At 39.6% G+C, this 14,091-nt stretch overlaps 1 protein-coding gene across 3 annotated transcripts in view; it reads left to right on the top strand.

Annotated features, from left to right (window-relative positions):
* The window catches only part of grin2da (glutamate receptor, ionotropic, N-methyl D-aspartate 2D, a), a 316,625-nt gene that overhangs the window by 214,982 nt on the left and 87,552 nt on the right, over positions 1–14,091 (top strand). For all 3 annotated transcript variants that reach the window (XM_087834864.1, XM_087834866.1, XM_087834867.1), the window contains exon 8: positions 9,550–9,755. In XM_087834864.1, the coding sequence (XP_087690990.1) occupies positions 9,550–9,755 (206 nt within the window). The remainder of the gene's footprint in view (positions 1–9,549; positions 9,756–14,091) is intronic.

The following is a 14,091-nucleotide window of genomic DNA, read 5'->3' as shown; positions in this document are numbered from 1 at the left end:
TTGGTCCTCATTGTATTATGCTGATTATACACCATATGATTATAGTGAACTAAACCATGAAATATGAACAATATATCAAAGAGACAGTAAGAAACTGTGGAAGTATTTGAGAGAACAAATGAAATGTTTTGCTCTGTTTGATGTCAGATTCAGTTGTACAATCTCATTTGGCCTTTCTTTTGTCACCAGCTTCACTTCTTCTCTGTGTGTCATGGCAAATATATGATCTGAGAGGGCCTCTGAGACTCTCTCTTCACTTGCCCACATTCTTGATAAAACATATTAACTTGACAATGCAGCACTGCAATGCTTGCAGCATGCTGCAATGCTGGACTCTGAGGTTTAAAATGTTATACTGAATGCTGGTGTGGTTTGAGGGTGGTGGTGATTGTTTTGCAGCAGATAACAAGCCTCACATCAAGATTCAGATCAGTGATAATACTGACGACGCTTAGTGACTGCTGAACAACGGGCACTTATTTTGTAACGTCTCGGCTTTTTTAGTTATGTTTTTTCTCACCCCGTCTCTCTTTGCTTTTGAGTTCTGTATTTCTGCTGTATTTCTTCAGTTTTCTGACAATAGTTAACCTTACACGAAAGCGAAGATTTATAGTTCTGCCTGGTGCTAAGAGGCAGCAAACTGAAGTACTGCTCTATCAGTGGGAATCATAGTACAATCTTCAGCCCTTTTCTGAAGCGTCTCACCTTTCCTTTTATTGAATTTTTGCTGAATGAAGGCTGCAATATTGACAGAGGAGATAGGCTTCTGACTCGTTTTCCATACGCTTGGGGAAGATAGAATTAAAAAAGAAAACTGGCTGCAGCAAGCAGAAAAACTGAAAGATAAGAGGTTATGTTGCACCGTTGCTCACAAAGGTGACTGTTGTGCTGCTCTTTTATATCTTATGATCAGGTTATTTTGTAGAGAAATTTCCCAATAGAGAAGTTTACCCCAACTGTGTTGAGCATTTCAGCATTTAGCTCATCGTCTTTGGTTTACGAGGCCACAACCACATCAAACAGCAGATTTAAAGAAATGCTAACTAGGTGTCAAACATATTGTACTTAGCATTTAGGGGTGAAAAAGAGCATTTATCAGCTTAAGGATGAGAAATGCAATGGAGATTAAAGATACAAGAACAGTGTGTTTAAATTCATCATGGACACAAACACAATTTCTAATGTTAGCTACAGAAGATTTTCTCAGTATTATTGTAGGGTCTTTACCTCTATCAGTCAACAAAATGCTATGTTTATGTATATTTGCTGTGACCACCCTTTGCCTTCAAAACGGCATCAGTTCTTCTAAGTACACTTGCACACAGTTTTTGAAGGAACTCGGCTGGTAGGTTGTTCCAAATCTTGGAGAACTAACCACAGTGGATGTGGATGTAGGCTTCCTCACATTCTTCTGTCTCTTCATGTAATCCCAGAGACACTCGATGATGTTGAGATCAGGACTCTGTGGGGGCCATACCATCACTTCCATTACTTCTTGTTCTTCTTTATGCTGAAGATAGTTCTTAACGACGTTGGCTGCATGTTTGCGGTTGTTGTCCTGTTGCAGAATACATTTGGGGGCCAATAAACAATCATTTATTTTCATTTATTATATTTCTGAAAGCATTAATCTGCAGAAGGAACTGAAATGATCAGACTTGGTTACCTTGGGAGAGTTTAAGTCTGTCTTAAAGGAACGAGAGAACAGCTCTTTTACTCAGTGTGATTGTTTTTAATGTACTCTTAATTTGATCTGTTATTGTATATTTTACACATGTTGGTATGGGATATTGTATTTGTTTTAAATGTTATATACCCATGTGGTATGTGACTTTTGTTGCCATGATGCCAGGTCTCTGTTGGAAATGAGATTTTTAATCTCAATGAGATTTTTTACCTGGATAAATAAAGGACTAAAATTCTTTGTTAACAACATTTTTCACACCTGCCTGAAACTTTTGCACAGTACTGTAATATAAAAGAAAATTAAATAAAGAAAATGATATTGTTGCACACAGGCTTCCTTATAGATCTCAAACAAAATGTGGAGGCTATAACTGAGACTGTTAGAACTTAATTTTTCATTTTATTGTTTGCTGCATTGTTACTTGTTCAGACTTCTATTTGACTTATAAGCATGGCTTACATGCTTTCTGTTAGGTTAAAATTTCCTTAACATTGTGCAAAAGTCTTGTGTGACCCTTAATTTCTCTGGCTTTTTGTATAAGAGAGGCCAGGCTTTATGAAGGTCTTTCAAAGTTTGCTGCTTTTTAAATCATTTTCAGTTCAGTTCTTGTACCTGAAGGAGGATATATTCTCAAGCTAGGTTTTAACTTTGCAAACATACAAATGAAGGTGTAGTATTGTCTGTAGAAGGCTCTTATTTCATGATCATTAGGAGGTGTTGATGCTTTCAATGTAAAGTGCAGCAGCGGAACAACAAACACTAAATAATAAAAGAAGACATCTCTCATTTGAACTGAATCTGCTGTGATGCTGATGATAGTCTGCACTCTCTTACCAGTGGAGTGTTGGCTTTGGCCTTAAAATTACTGCAGAGATTTACCAGAAACGTGCAGAGCACAGAAGACTTTAAATAAAAAATACAGGTGGTTCAGAACGGGCGATTTACTGCATTAAAATGATGCAATCCAAACATTATCAGTAAAACTACTGCTAAGACATCCACGTAATATATTTCACAAAACATGTTATTAAAGTTATGCTTCCATCATTAGGATTCAGACACTTCTCCAGTTTCCCATAGATTTTGGGAGGTTTATTCCCTACATTCAAGTCGAGGGGTCATATGATGACAATGATGCTTTGCTTCACAATCTCAAGAATGATATATCAGTTATATGAAATGGGTGTCAGGTGTTACTAATCTCTACATTGCATAGTTTAAAAAAAATTGTAGTCTGTGGGAGCAGGAAGCGCTGTTTGTAGTCACTCATTAGTAGGGATGGGTACCGGTATCCGGTGCCATGATGGCACCGGTTGTGACATAAACGGTAGTAACCAGACCGAAAAGCAGCGCACATTTCGGTGCTTTATTTTCCTGAGATGTCATACACTTTGGATTCTAGCCAATCATTTTACGTTTCCGAGGATAGTAGGCGGGTCCAGGTATGTACGTTCTTTTAGAGCAGAGCTACAGATTAAAATGCTCAAGGCGAAGCGGTCAAAAGTCAAACTCAGCAGCTGCAACAAGTGCTTTAAGCTGATACTGTGATACTGTCAAAGGAGGTAACACCTCAAATCCAATGAAACACCTGGTGACGCATAGCGTTTTTTTTAAAAGCCGAAAAATGCGCCGTATTTGATAGCTTGCTGCGAGACCTCACACCGAGCACATCTACTGCGGGTGTGGTGCCTGTTATCGGACCCGGAGTTAGCAACATCCCCCAAAAACCCGAAGAGGAGAGTCCTGGCCCCTAGCCCTGCCAGTGTAGCAGAAATGATGAGGATGATGATGCAGCAGCAGCCGTTCTTCTCTGCGTGAGTAGCTTCATGTTGTTCGTGTGCAATTTACGTTGAGTAGGCTAACCACGTTATTACATTAATACATGTAAGGTGAACTAGCAAACATCATCATAGCTACATGCGGCTGTCTTCTTGTTTGATGGCAGATACTCCCTTCACCCTGGCCAAAAAGGCTAAAATGACCAAAGAAAAAGTGGAAAACAGTTAAACATGAGAGGTTTTTGGACAAAGTTTGTGTTTTTTCCATTGTTTAAGCACTGCTTCCAGCCAAGAGTGATACCATATATGCCACATAGCTGCAGAAAAGGCTAACATTGTTATCTTTTTACAAAAAAACAGCTGAACATGAGAGGTTTTTGGACAAAGTGTGTGTTCTCCATTCTTTAAGCACCGGTTTGAGCACCGTTTAAGCACCGGCACCGTTTCAAAAGTACCGGTTTGGCACCGGTATCGGATAAAACCTAAACGATACCCATCCCTACTCATTAGTGACTGTTAATTCTCTCCTCATGTCAGAACATGCTTCATGCTCATAGGGAGATCATATGTTGCTGGACTTTTCTGCTGGTCAATGTGAGCGCAATAATCATATCATGTCATTTAAGACCATATGTGCTGGACACCGTGTACATCAGCAGGGATCTTGGTTTACATTGCTTGTTGGACTCTGCTGGGATGCTACTGATTCTAATCCATACTTTTTAAGGGCCAAATTTTAGATGCAGCCAAGGGTGTAAAGTTCAGTCCTCTCAGGATCTTTTCTCTGCTTTTTGCAGATGATACAGTTCTGTTGGTTTTAAGTGATGGGGAACTGTGACAGTGACTAGATGAATGGATTATAATGTTGTCTAATTTGTAAGAATGTGCACTCCAATACAAATTATGCTGGAAAATAAAGGATTCTTGTTGATTGTTGATGTTCAGCTGTCAGCAAAGCCTTATTTCACATTACGATTTGAAAATCTTGTTCTGTAAATTTTATGAAGTTGGCTGTTATGTGATGCAACACCACAGCAAGTCGTATTGCATTAGTTTGTTCTTTGAAAGAAGCGTAAACATTGGAGTTTACAGAGGATCGATGAGCAAATAAAATAAGAAAGATGACTACCTATTTAATCAATCTGATAAAAGAGCTATAATCTTAAACCACACAAGTCCTAATCCAATTTCAGTTGAGTTTAAAAGTGTAATAAGAGTTTTACAACCTCATAACACAGAGGGATCACAATGTATGTGCACTGTGGACTTGATAAGAGATGTGGATCGATTACAGTGATTCAGAAGGTACTTTACGAGAGACCAGGCTTTCAGAGTGGACTTGTACACAGTGTACACTCCCAGCCACCTATGGAGGATAGAAAATCAAATGAGGTTTTAAAAACAAATGCAAATTGTTAAAATAATATGCAAAGTGTGGTGACAATAAGAAAACCATTGAAAGCATTTTGGTTAGACTGACCAGTGATCGATAATGTCAGCACAGGTGATGCATGTATTCGATTGCATCACTAAAAAAGCTGCAATGTAGGTATGATTTTATCTAAGTTTAAAAAAACAAAAAACAAATCTACAGTTTTGGAGTTTACTGATTTTTTGTGCCATTGTTCCCCTTTAAAATCTCAAGGCCACAGTCTCCACGTCTCTGCTCATCAATACTTACCTGTTCTTACCAAAAGCCTTTTTTCATATTTAATGAGAATTTAAAATACAGTAACTCCTGTTTGAGTCAGATATAGACACAGACTTTTTATAGCCGGATCTAGAGACCGAATGCTCCCATCTTGATGTCTTGTTTTGATCTCTGTGTATCAGAATATATTTAATTAAATCACTCTTTACTCAAGATGATGACATCGACACCATAATTGATAATGCTTTTAGAATCGTCTTGTCTCTGCAGCTTTATGAGAGGTTTTGCTTGGAGAGCTTGATTACTACAATTTGCAGCTGTTGTGCACACATAACAGACCAGCAGAGTAAAATACAGCCAGACATCACTTAATAGCGGTTTATGACACTGTTGAAAAAACGTTGCATGTATTCTTACTGTTTTTGTTAGAAGGATTTTTGTCTTTGTGTGAAGAATCCATCTACATCTGCCTCTTTAAAACATTGGAGTAGGGTTTTCACTAGGGATGGGTATCGTTTAGGTTTTATCCGATACCGGTGCCAAACTGGTCCTTTTGAAACGGTGCCGGTGCTTAAACGGTGCTCAAACCGGTGCTTAAAGAATGGAGAACACAAAATTGATCCAAAAAACCTCTCATGTTCAGCTGTTTTTTTGTAAAAAGGTAACAATGTTAGCCTTTTCTGCAGCTATGGGGCATATATGGTATCACTCTTGGCTGGAAGCAGTGCTTAAACAATGGAAAAAACACAAACTTTGTCCAAAAACCTCTCATGTTTAGCTGTTTTCCACTTTTTCTTTGGTCATTTTAGCCTTTTTGTCCAGGGTGAAGGGAGTATCTGCCATCAAACAAGAAGACAGCCGCATGTAGCTATGATGGTGTTTGCTAGTTCACCTTACATGCATTAATGTAATAACGTGGTTAGCCTACTCAACGTAAATTACACACGAACAACATTAAGCTACTCACGCAGAGAAGAACGGCTGCTGCTGCATCATCATCCTCATCATTTCTGCTACACTGGCAGGGCTAGGGGCCAGGACTCTCCTCTTTGGGTTTTTGGGGGATGTTGCTAACTCCGGGTCAGATAACAGGCACCACACCCGCAGTAGATGTGCTCGGTGTGAGGTCTCGCAGCAAGCTATCAAATACGGCGCATTTCTCGGCTTTAAAAAAACGCTATGCATCGCCAGGTGTTTCATCAGATTTGAGGTGTTACCTCCTTTGACAGTATCACAGTATCAGCTTAAAGCACTTGTTGCAGGCTGCTGAGTTTGCATAGTTTGCTGTGAAGTACAGCCAGACTTTGACCGCTTTGCCTTGGGCGTTTTTAATCTGTAGCTCTGCTCTAAAAGAAAGTACGTACCTGGACCCGCCTACTATCCTCGGAAACATAAAATGATTGGCTAGAATCTAAAGTGTGTCACAGCTCAGGAAAAAAAAGCACCGAAATGTGCGCTGCTTTTCGGTCTGGTTACTACCGTTTATGTCAGAACTGGTGCCATCATGGCACCGGATACCGGTACCCATCCCTAGTTTTAACTAATGCTAGAAGATGACTTTTTTTTAAGAAGTTTTGAAGTTTACATGGCTGAGAAACATCACTTGGAAAAGGAACAGAATTCAGGACAGTGTCCATTTAACCAAAAATATAAACAATAATAAAACTGATGGGTAGGACCAAAGAGTCAAAAATAACTTTCACAAATCAACTAAAACCTCATTTATCTGTTGCCAGATTTACTCATATTGATGTAAAGCTCTTATTTTAAGAATATTTATAGTCTTGTAATTGAAGGTGCTTTGCTACTTAGTAAAATCAGACTGTTGTAACAGTGAGTTGGCCTGAAACAATCTTTGCAATTGCTACTCTCATCATCACTGAGCGTTTGAGTGTTTGGTCTTTGAATGAAAAGGGTCCTCTGGTGCTCAGATAGTGATGGGTATTACCTTCACAGCTGCAGCAGCAGTGATTTGTTTTATAGTAAACAGAAGACACGCAGTGTTACAATGAGCTGTGTTTTTGTGTGTTTGTGTGTGTGAGAGTAAGCAGAAGTACAAATATAAAGAAAATCAAATATTCTAAATATTGATTTTAAAAGCTTTGTAAGAAGTGGTGGGATTATTGTCAAATTATTGACAAGAGAAGGGTAGAAAATCAGTGTTCTGTATGATGATCGATCCTGCAAAGCATTTTGGGTGCAGTGATTGGTAGACATTGTCTGAAGAAATCATTATTTTTGCGAAGTGTTATGTTATGAAAAAGGTGTCTCAAGGAGGAGGCGATGAAGTTGAGCAGGGCATAGTCACAATGGCAACTGTATGTGATGGTGTTCTAAGTGCACATAATATAAGATGACCCAATGAGGGCTGGAGCAATGTACCAACTACTGATATGGTGTAAGTGCAGGTTTTTCAAGTGTTTCTCTATGGAAAGAGACAGAAATTCAAATCAGAGACACAGATAACATTTTTGGTTTGTGATAAAAGGCCTGTTATTGACGAAATGTTTCATTTTACGCTATCGTTTGTTTCGTGGTGTCGCAAAATAAACTGTTTACGGCAATATTGTTTCATCGTTCTGATGGTCACTGTAGTGGCTTTATTAATTTCTTAAAGTTCTCTCTTTCTCTTATATTTAATATAACCACACTACGGACGGACAAGCGCCTGTTTTATGCGTTGTCGTTAGCAACAACGACGGTAACACCATCGCGTGTCCGCTTGTTTATGTTCCACATAAACCTTTCACAATAAAGCTCAAGATCCTGTTGAGACTTTTCAAAATAAACTGAATCGCGTGAAAAAGCAGATTATTTACGGATGAGAAGTAAAAAAAGAGTCGTCAGGTGATAAAAAATAAACCTTAGACTCAAACGTTAGAACAGGCTTTTCCCCGCAGCACGCCGTGTAATAAATACTCACAAAGAAAACGGCGGCCTTTACAACTTATGTCTAAAAATGTATCGTTTCATGCATCCGTTAAAACACTCGACTCCAGCTACATGATGCGCAACTGGAAACACTTCACGCAAGTCGAGCTGCCCGAGATTCACAGAATTTACAGAAAATGTTACATTTTTGTGATTTATATCGTTATCGGGACGATAGATGTCTTATATCAGGATATGAGATTTTGGTCATATCGCACAGCCCTACAATGGATCCACACAGGATAGTAGCACGAATACAGTTTCAAACTATAAAACTCAGTTCATAATGACAGCACAAATGTATACAAACACTATTCAACTGACTGTGCGTAACGACTCAACTAACATGAACAATGGCAGATGAGCACTAACTACTTCTGAATCGCTACTTTGTGCATCCAAAGACTGGAGGGAAATAAAGTACATCAGACATGCCCTGATTTTTAAAACAGACTTTACTGTGTCATTAGATGACATGACATGCACCAAAGACAAAGACAGAGGAGAAATCATGTGCAAATAAAGCACTGGGACACAAAAACACCCCAAATTTCAAAATACTTGGGGTTGGAACAATGGAACGTTATAGTGGTTTGAAATTGTTGGTCATTTTACTTTTCCACAATGCGATTGAATTTGACCTCTGGAGGGGCATCCTGGGGACAAATCAAGAGTTTCCCTTTAAAATGAAACTAAGTGTTAGTATTGCAGACGTATAACTATTTCAATATTCTTCACACAAAGTCAGAAATGGTTGCATTTTGTCATAGATGACCTGTGTTTTCAGCTCTATTTGAACTACACAATAATCTTTAGAGATGGGATCTGAGAAAGTAAACGATGTAAGCCTGTCGCCAAAGTGCTGCTCATAGGGGGTCATGTGATTGTTGGGTTTTTCTCTGTATCTATGAAGCACCTTGAGGCGACTTTTGTTGTGATTTGGCGCTATATAAATAAAATTGAATTGAATTGAATTGAATTAAGCAGGGCGTCTGGTTTGAGTAGCTCTGCTTTTTGAATATGATGTTGTGTCGGCCTCCTCAACCTTCAGCTGACGCTCAGTTTCCAAGTATGTGCGAATATACAAGGCAATCGTTTTTTGAAGGAAAAACTGTGGAAAAGTGGGATTGACATTGGTTCTTGTTTACCAGAGACACTGTGATAAAATAAAGCATGAGATGAAGAGGCTCATTTGATGCGGGGTCACACTGTTATGGCAAAGAAGGAGCAAACCTGGAAGGCAAAGCTTTTCTCAATCAGTCCAAGCTTAAACTCTCAGTTTTTGTCATTAGCTGTAGCAGTGTCTTCATACCAGCTGCTTGAAATGAGTTTTTAACATAAGGCACCCAGTCACAGTCTTAGAGATGACGTGAACAAGGAACTTCAACATTTTCTAATTATATTGCACTATATTTTAAACCAACATACAAATATAGAAGTGACCAGATGTTTGCAGCTACATGTCCTGAAATAAGCTGATTGTGGGTTTGAATGCTCTACAGGTTGGCTGGTGGGAGAATGGACACCTGCGACTACGGTATCACCCCTGGTCTCGCTATGGCTCTTTCTTGAAGCCCCTGGATGACTCCCAACATCTTCGAGTGGTCACATTGGAGGAGAGGCCCTTTGTCATAGTGGAACCTGCTGACCCAGGCACTGGCTCCTGCATCCGGGACTCTGTACCCTGCCGCATGCCCGTTAACTCCAGGTAATTCACAGCCATGGATGGACGAACAGAGAAGTGAAAACATCAAATAATCCATTCATTGCATTGCAAAAAAGTATTCAATTATTCAAGTGTCTTGCTGTTTCCACACATCAACTCCACACGAGATCAGGAAGACATTTGGAATTGCCGTTCCTCACAAGTAGAGGGAATATATTCGGCTCTGGGCTCAGTTTTCCTACTGGTAGCTAATGAGGAGACATCAGATCACTGTGATTTTGTTAAAAAATGTAATGTGCTGCTCTCTCATGGGTATGAACAAGACATGCATAATTGCTCAGTTAAACACCATTTAATGTACAATCTTTCATTTACATTCTCATACACTGCTCTAGCTGGTGATGTCAAAATGTTCGGCTTTTCATGCATGTATAAAAACTGGTTGAGATGGTATTTTAGTTCATATGATTTATGTACAGAAAAGCAATCTTCTAAACAATAAACACAAGACAACACTTCTAAACACTCCACAAATTAAATGGTTATTCACAGCATCCAAAAATCCATCTTTAGCCTGAAAATGTGCACGTCTACACTACGCTACTCAAAGTGCCACACTGGTCGTGTCCAAATTCATGGGCTGCTTCCTCCTGAGGCCGCATTTGTAGACCGATTACGTCACAGCGACGCGCCGAAGGCTGTCCAAATTCGTAGACTCCTCCGAATGCAGCCGACAAATGCGTCCTCCTTTTCCCCGAATTTGAAGGATGGGTCGGGTGTGTCCTTCGTGGCCCACCATATCCCAGAATTCATAGCGCGGCCCAGCCAAATTCCAGTTTCCAACAATGGCGGCAGCTACTAAGTTTTAAAATTACTCTTATTAATCTTTCTGGGTCACAAAATAAACTTTTAACATATTTTCAGGCGAGAAAGTAGCTGTGTAAACATCAAATATCTGCTCGGTTTATCAAGATATCGCATATTTGCAAAAGTGCTTCAACGTTTTCAGAGACGTCTGCTACCCACCAGCTCGATAGCAAGCCGGGAGCTCGAGGGTCACTGAAGCCGCCAAGAACGGCACAACTCCCGGCACATCATTTTCAGATCACCGCGGACTTTCGCTGCTCGGGTTAAACGTAATATATAAGTCACTTAGACAACCTAAAAATGTTATTGTTGGGCTTTTTTCAGTGTTTTGTTTGTTCGTGAGTAAATCGGTTTGGCTGAGATTAAAGTTATTAGATTAGATAAAATAAAACTTTATTAATCCCCCGGGTGGGTTCCTCCTTGATTTTTACACAGCTGACTAAATGTCAAACAGAAAACTGATTAAACAGAAGTGTGAGATGGTCGAGAATTTACGCCAGTGTCCTGTTATATTTTAGATAGCAAGGAGCAGACGGCCGAGTTTATTAAACTCCACCGAGACAGCGGTGACGCTAATCAGAAGGCTAGATCGTCCAATTTCACGGCCGTTTACTTCCGGCCTACCCGACCTTCTGAGGACCCGGCCCACGTAGACCGCGAAGGCCGGGTCCTCAGGAGGATGCAGCCCATGAATTTGGACACGACCACTGTCTTCATGACTGCAGGGGTGAAACCTTTGGTTTGGCTCACAGAGAGAGATCATATATGGGATGTACGGCGGCCCTGAGACGTCAGGTGCACTGCAACTTATAACAACATCAGCAAATAGGAAAATATTGCAAAAGCATACAAAAAAAATAGAAGTTAAAAAGACAACAGCATCACAAAAGAGCTGCAGAAGTGACAGAAACTGAAACATGCAACAGATTGCACTTCAAAGAATAAGGTTTGTTGGTGTTGTGAGCGAGAAAAAAATGCAAGAAAAATCTGTTCTTTTTGCATAATTTAAATAATACTGATGATATATGTTTGCAATTAGTTTTTTCCCCCATCATATTATTTTCTCCTCAAACTCACTTCTTTTGTGTTTACTGAGTCCTTTTGTTTATCCGTTTATTTATTTATTTTTAGCTTTTGATGTTTTTTTGTTCTCGTTTGACCTCCAAGAACCACCATAGGTATACGCAAAAATATGAAAAACAAAGTAATTGCTGTAAAAACAAATAGAAACAGAGTTGCAATATGTTTTTGTAACAATTTGAAATAGGTGGCAAGGCAAGATGACCTGTTGTTTGGCCATAAGCTGAGAGAAACAGAAGACTAGATACCCCAATTTTCTATCAGCAAATACATCGAGGTGCTTCAGTACATAATATGTGTTTTCTCCTAGTGTTATTTTCTCTGAGCTCTTATCAGCTGGTAAACGGTAGCAGAGAGTGGGAAAGGAGTTTCAAAAAGTTGTTAGATAAAGACCGCCCTGAAACCACAAGGACCTCTGCCTTAATCCATTGTAAAATTGAGCCGTCTGGCCACACATCAAAGAACAGGACAGTAAATCGTTATCGTTTCCAGGTGGAGTGTGCATAGAGAAAAAGGTTTAAAGAAAGGCTTACCTTCTGCGATCAGTAGATTAAAGAATAAAAAACAGCTGAATTATTTTGGCTGAATTTGAGAAAATACATTTGTGTCTCTGTCTCTCTATCTGTGTGTGTATATATATGAAGTTAGTTGACATCAGATTAAAGCGTGTTGAAAGAAACATGGATTTCTTACAGCTCTTTAATAGAAGCATGATGCAGGAAGCAAAGTAAAGGCAGGTTAATCTTTTGTTGTCCTGCAGAAATCGGGCATGTCTCTCTAACTGTGTGTGTGTGTCTGTGTGTGTGTGTGTGTGTGTGTGTGTGTGTGTGTGTGTGTGTGTGTTCTGCACCCCTTGTCTATCCCAGATAAGCTTCCTTCCTGCCAGTATATGACCTGGCCAACAGAGAGATAACAAGTTCATCCTCCATCAATTATTTTGGCTGAGAGTCGTTTGCTCCTTTACTAATCAACCCACTTCTTTTTATTACTTTCCATTATATACATTTCTATACTTGCTTCTTACTCTCACTTTTCTTTTTTTAATTACACATATAAGCATTTTCTGTTTGGCTGATTTGCTATCATTTTTCTTAACCTGTCACAGCTCCCTTGATCTGCTGCACTGTGTTTGAAAGTTGTTTTTCCTTTTATTTTCTCCTGTGATCACCACCAAGGTCACAGTTGTTTGCTCAGTTTTTAAAATAAACACACACAAAAAATACCTGAGCACAAGCAGGCACTAAAATGCATGTAAATGTATTTTTCTCAACACGCTGCTTGTCCTTTTTCAGTGTCACATCACTCCTGTAAAATGCCTTGAAAAATAACATGCACAAAAAATGATCAATCGTACTGTAAAAGCAACAGAACTGTAGATATTCAGTCATCGTACTTGACCAGAGGAACACTGACCAATGAATCACAGAGCACAGGAAATATACAGCAGATGAACAGTGCCTGAATGGCATGTGTTTAAGAAATAGGGAAGAAAGATTCAACAGAGATCTGAGACAGGACCTAAGAGACGAATCTCGACATGATTCACGTAGTAGCCTAATCAGAAATGGAAGGGTGACTGTCAAGAAGCCATTCATAAGCAAGGGTGAGGAATGCTGACACAAAATTACTGACAAAAAAAGTCCCAGTTCAAATTGTCAATTTGTTTTAGAGGAAGTTAGGAGAGAGATACGACTCTGAGTGTCTACAGCCAAGATCAAAACACACGGAGGCTCAATTATAGTTTGGAGCTACATTTCAGTCAGTGGTTTTGGGGATCTTGTAAAAATTGATGGAGTTATAAATGCAGAAAAGTGCAAGCAGATTTTGATCCGCCATGCAGGGCCATCTGGAAGGCATCTGATTGGCCACAGCTTGATTTTTCAGTATGACGATGATGCCAAAATGACTGCCAGTGCATCAAACACATACACATTTAAGAGTGTAATAACGGACTGAAACAGAAGATGGCAGCACTGCATGTACAAGGATGCCAGCTGCCGTTAAACCCCGAAGAAGAAGAAGCTGTGTCCCAGAATTCATAGCGCAGCCCAGCTCAGTTTCCAACAACGGCAGCAGCTAGTTAGTTTTAATATTACTCTTATTATTCTTTCTGGGTCACAAAATAAACATTTAACATATTTTCAGGCGAGAATGTAGCTGTGTAAACCTCAAATATCTGCTCAGTTTATCAAGACACCACATATTTTCAAAAGCGCTCCGACGTTTGCGGAGACGTCTGTTACCCACTAGCTCGATAGCTAGCCGGGGGCAAGGCTCACTAGAGCCCGTGAGAACACCGGACTCTGGGCAAATCGTTTTCAAACCCACCGCCGTCTTTCGCTACTCAGGTTAAACATGATATATAAGTCATTTAGACAACTTAAAAATGTTATTGTTTGGATTTTTTTCAGTATTTTATTTGTTCCTGAGT

The sequence above is a fragment of the Neolamprologus brichardi genome, chromosome 22, assembly GCF_056152115.1.
Source record: "Neolamprologus brichardi isolate AB-2024 chromosome 22, ASM5615211v1, whole genome shotgun sequence".
In the NCBI taxonomy this organism is placed as follows: domain Eukaryota; kingdom Metazoa; phylum Chordata; class Actinopteri; order Cichliformes; family Cichlidae; genus Neolamprologus; species Neolamprologus brichardi.
This window is presented reverse-complemented; position numbering and strand designations above follow the sequence as displayed.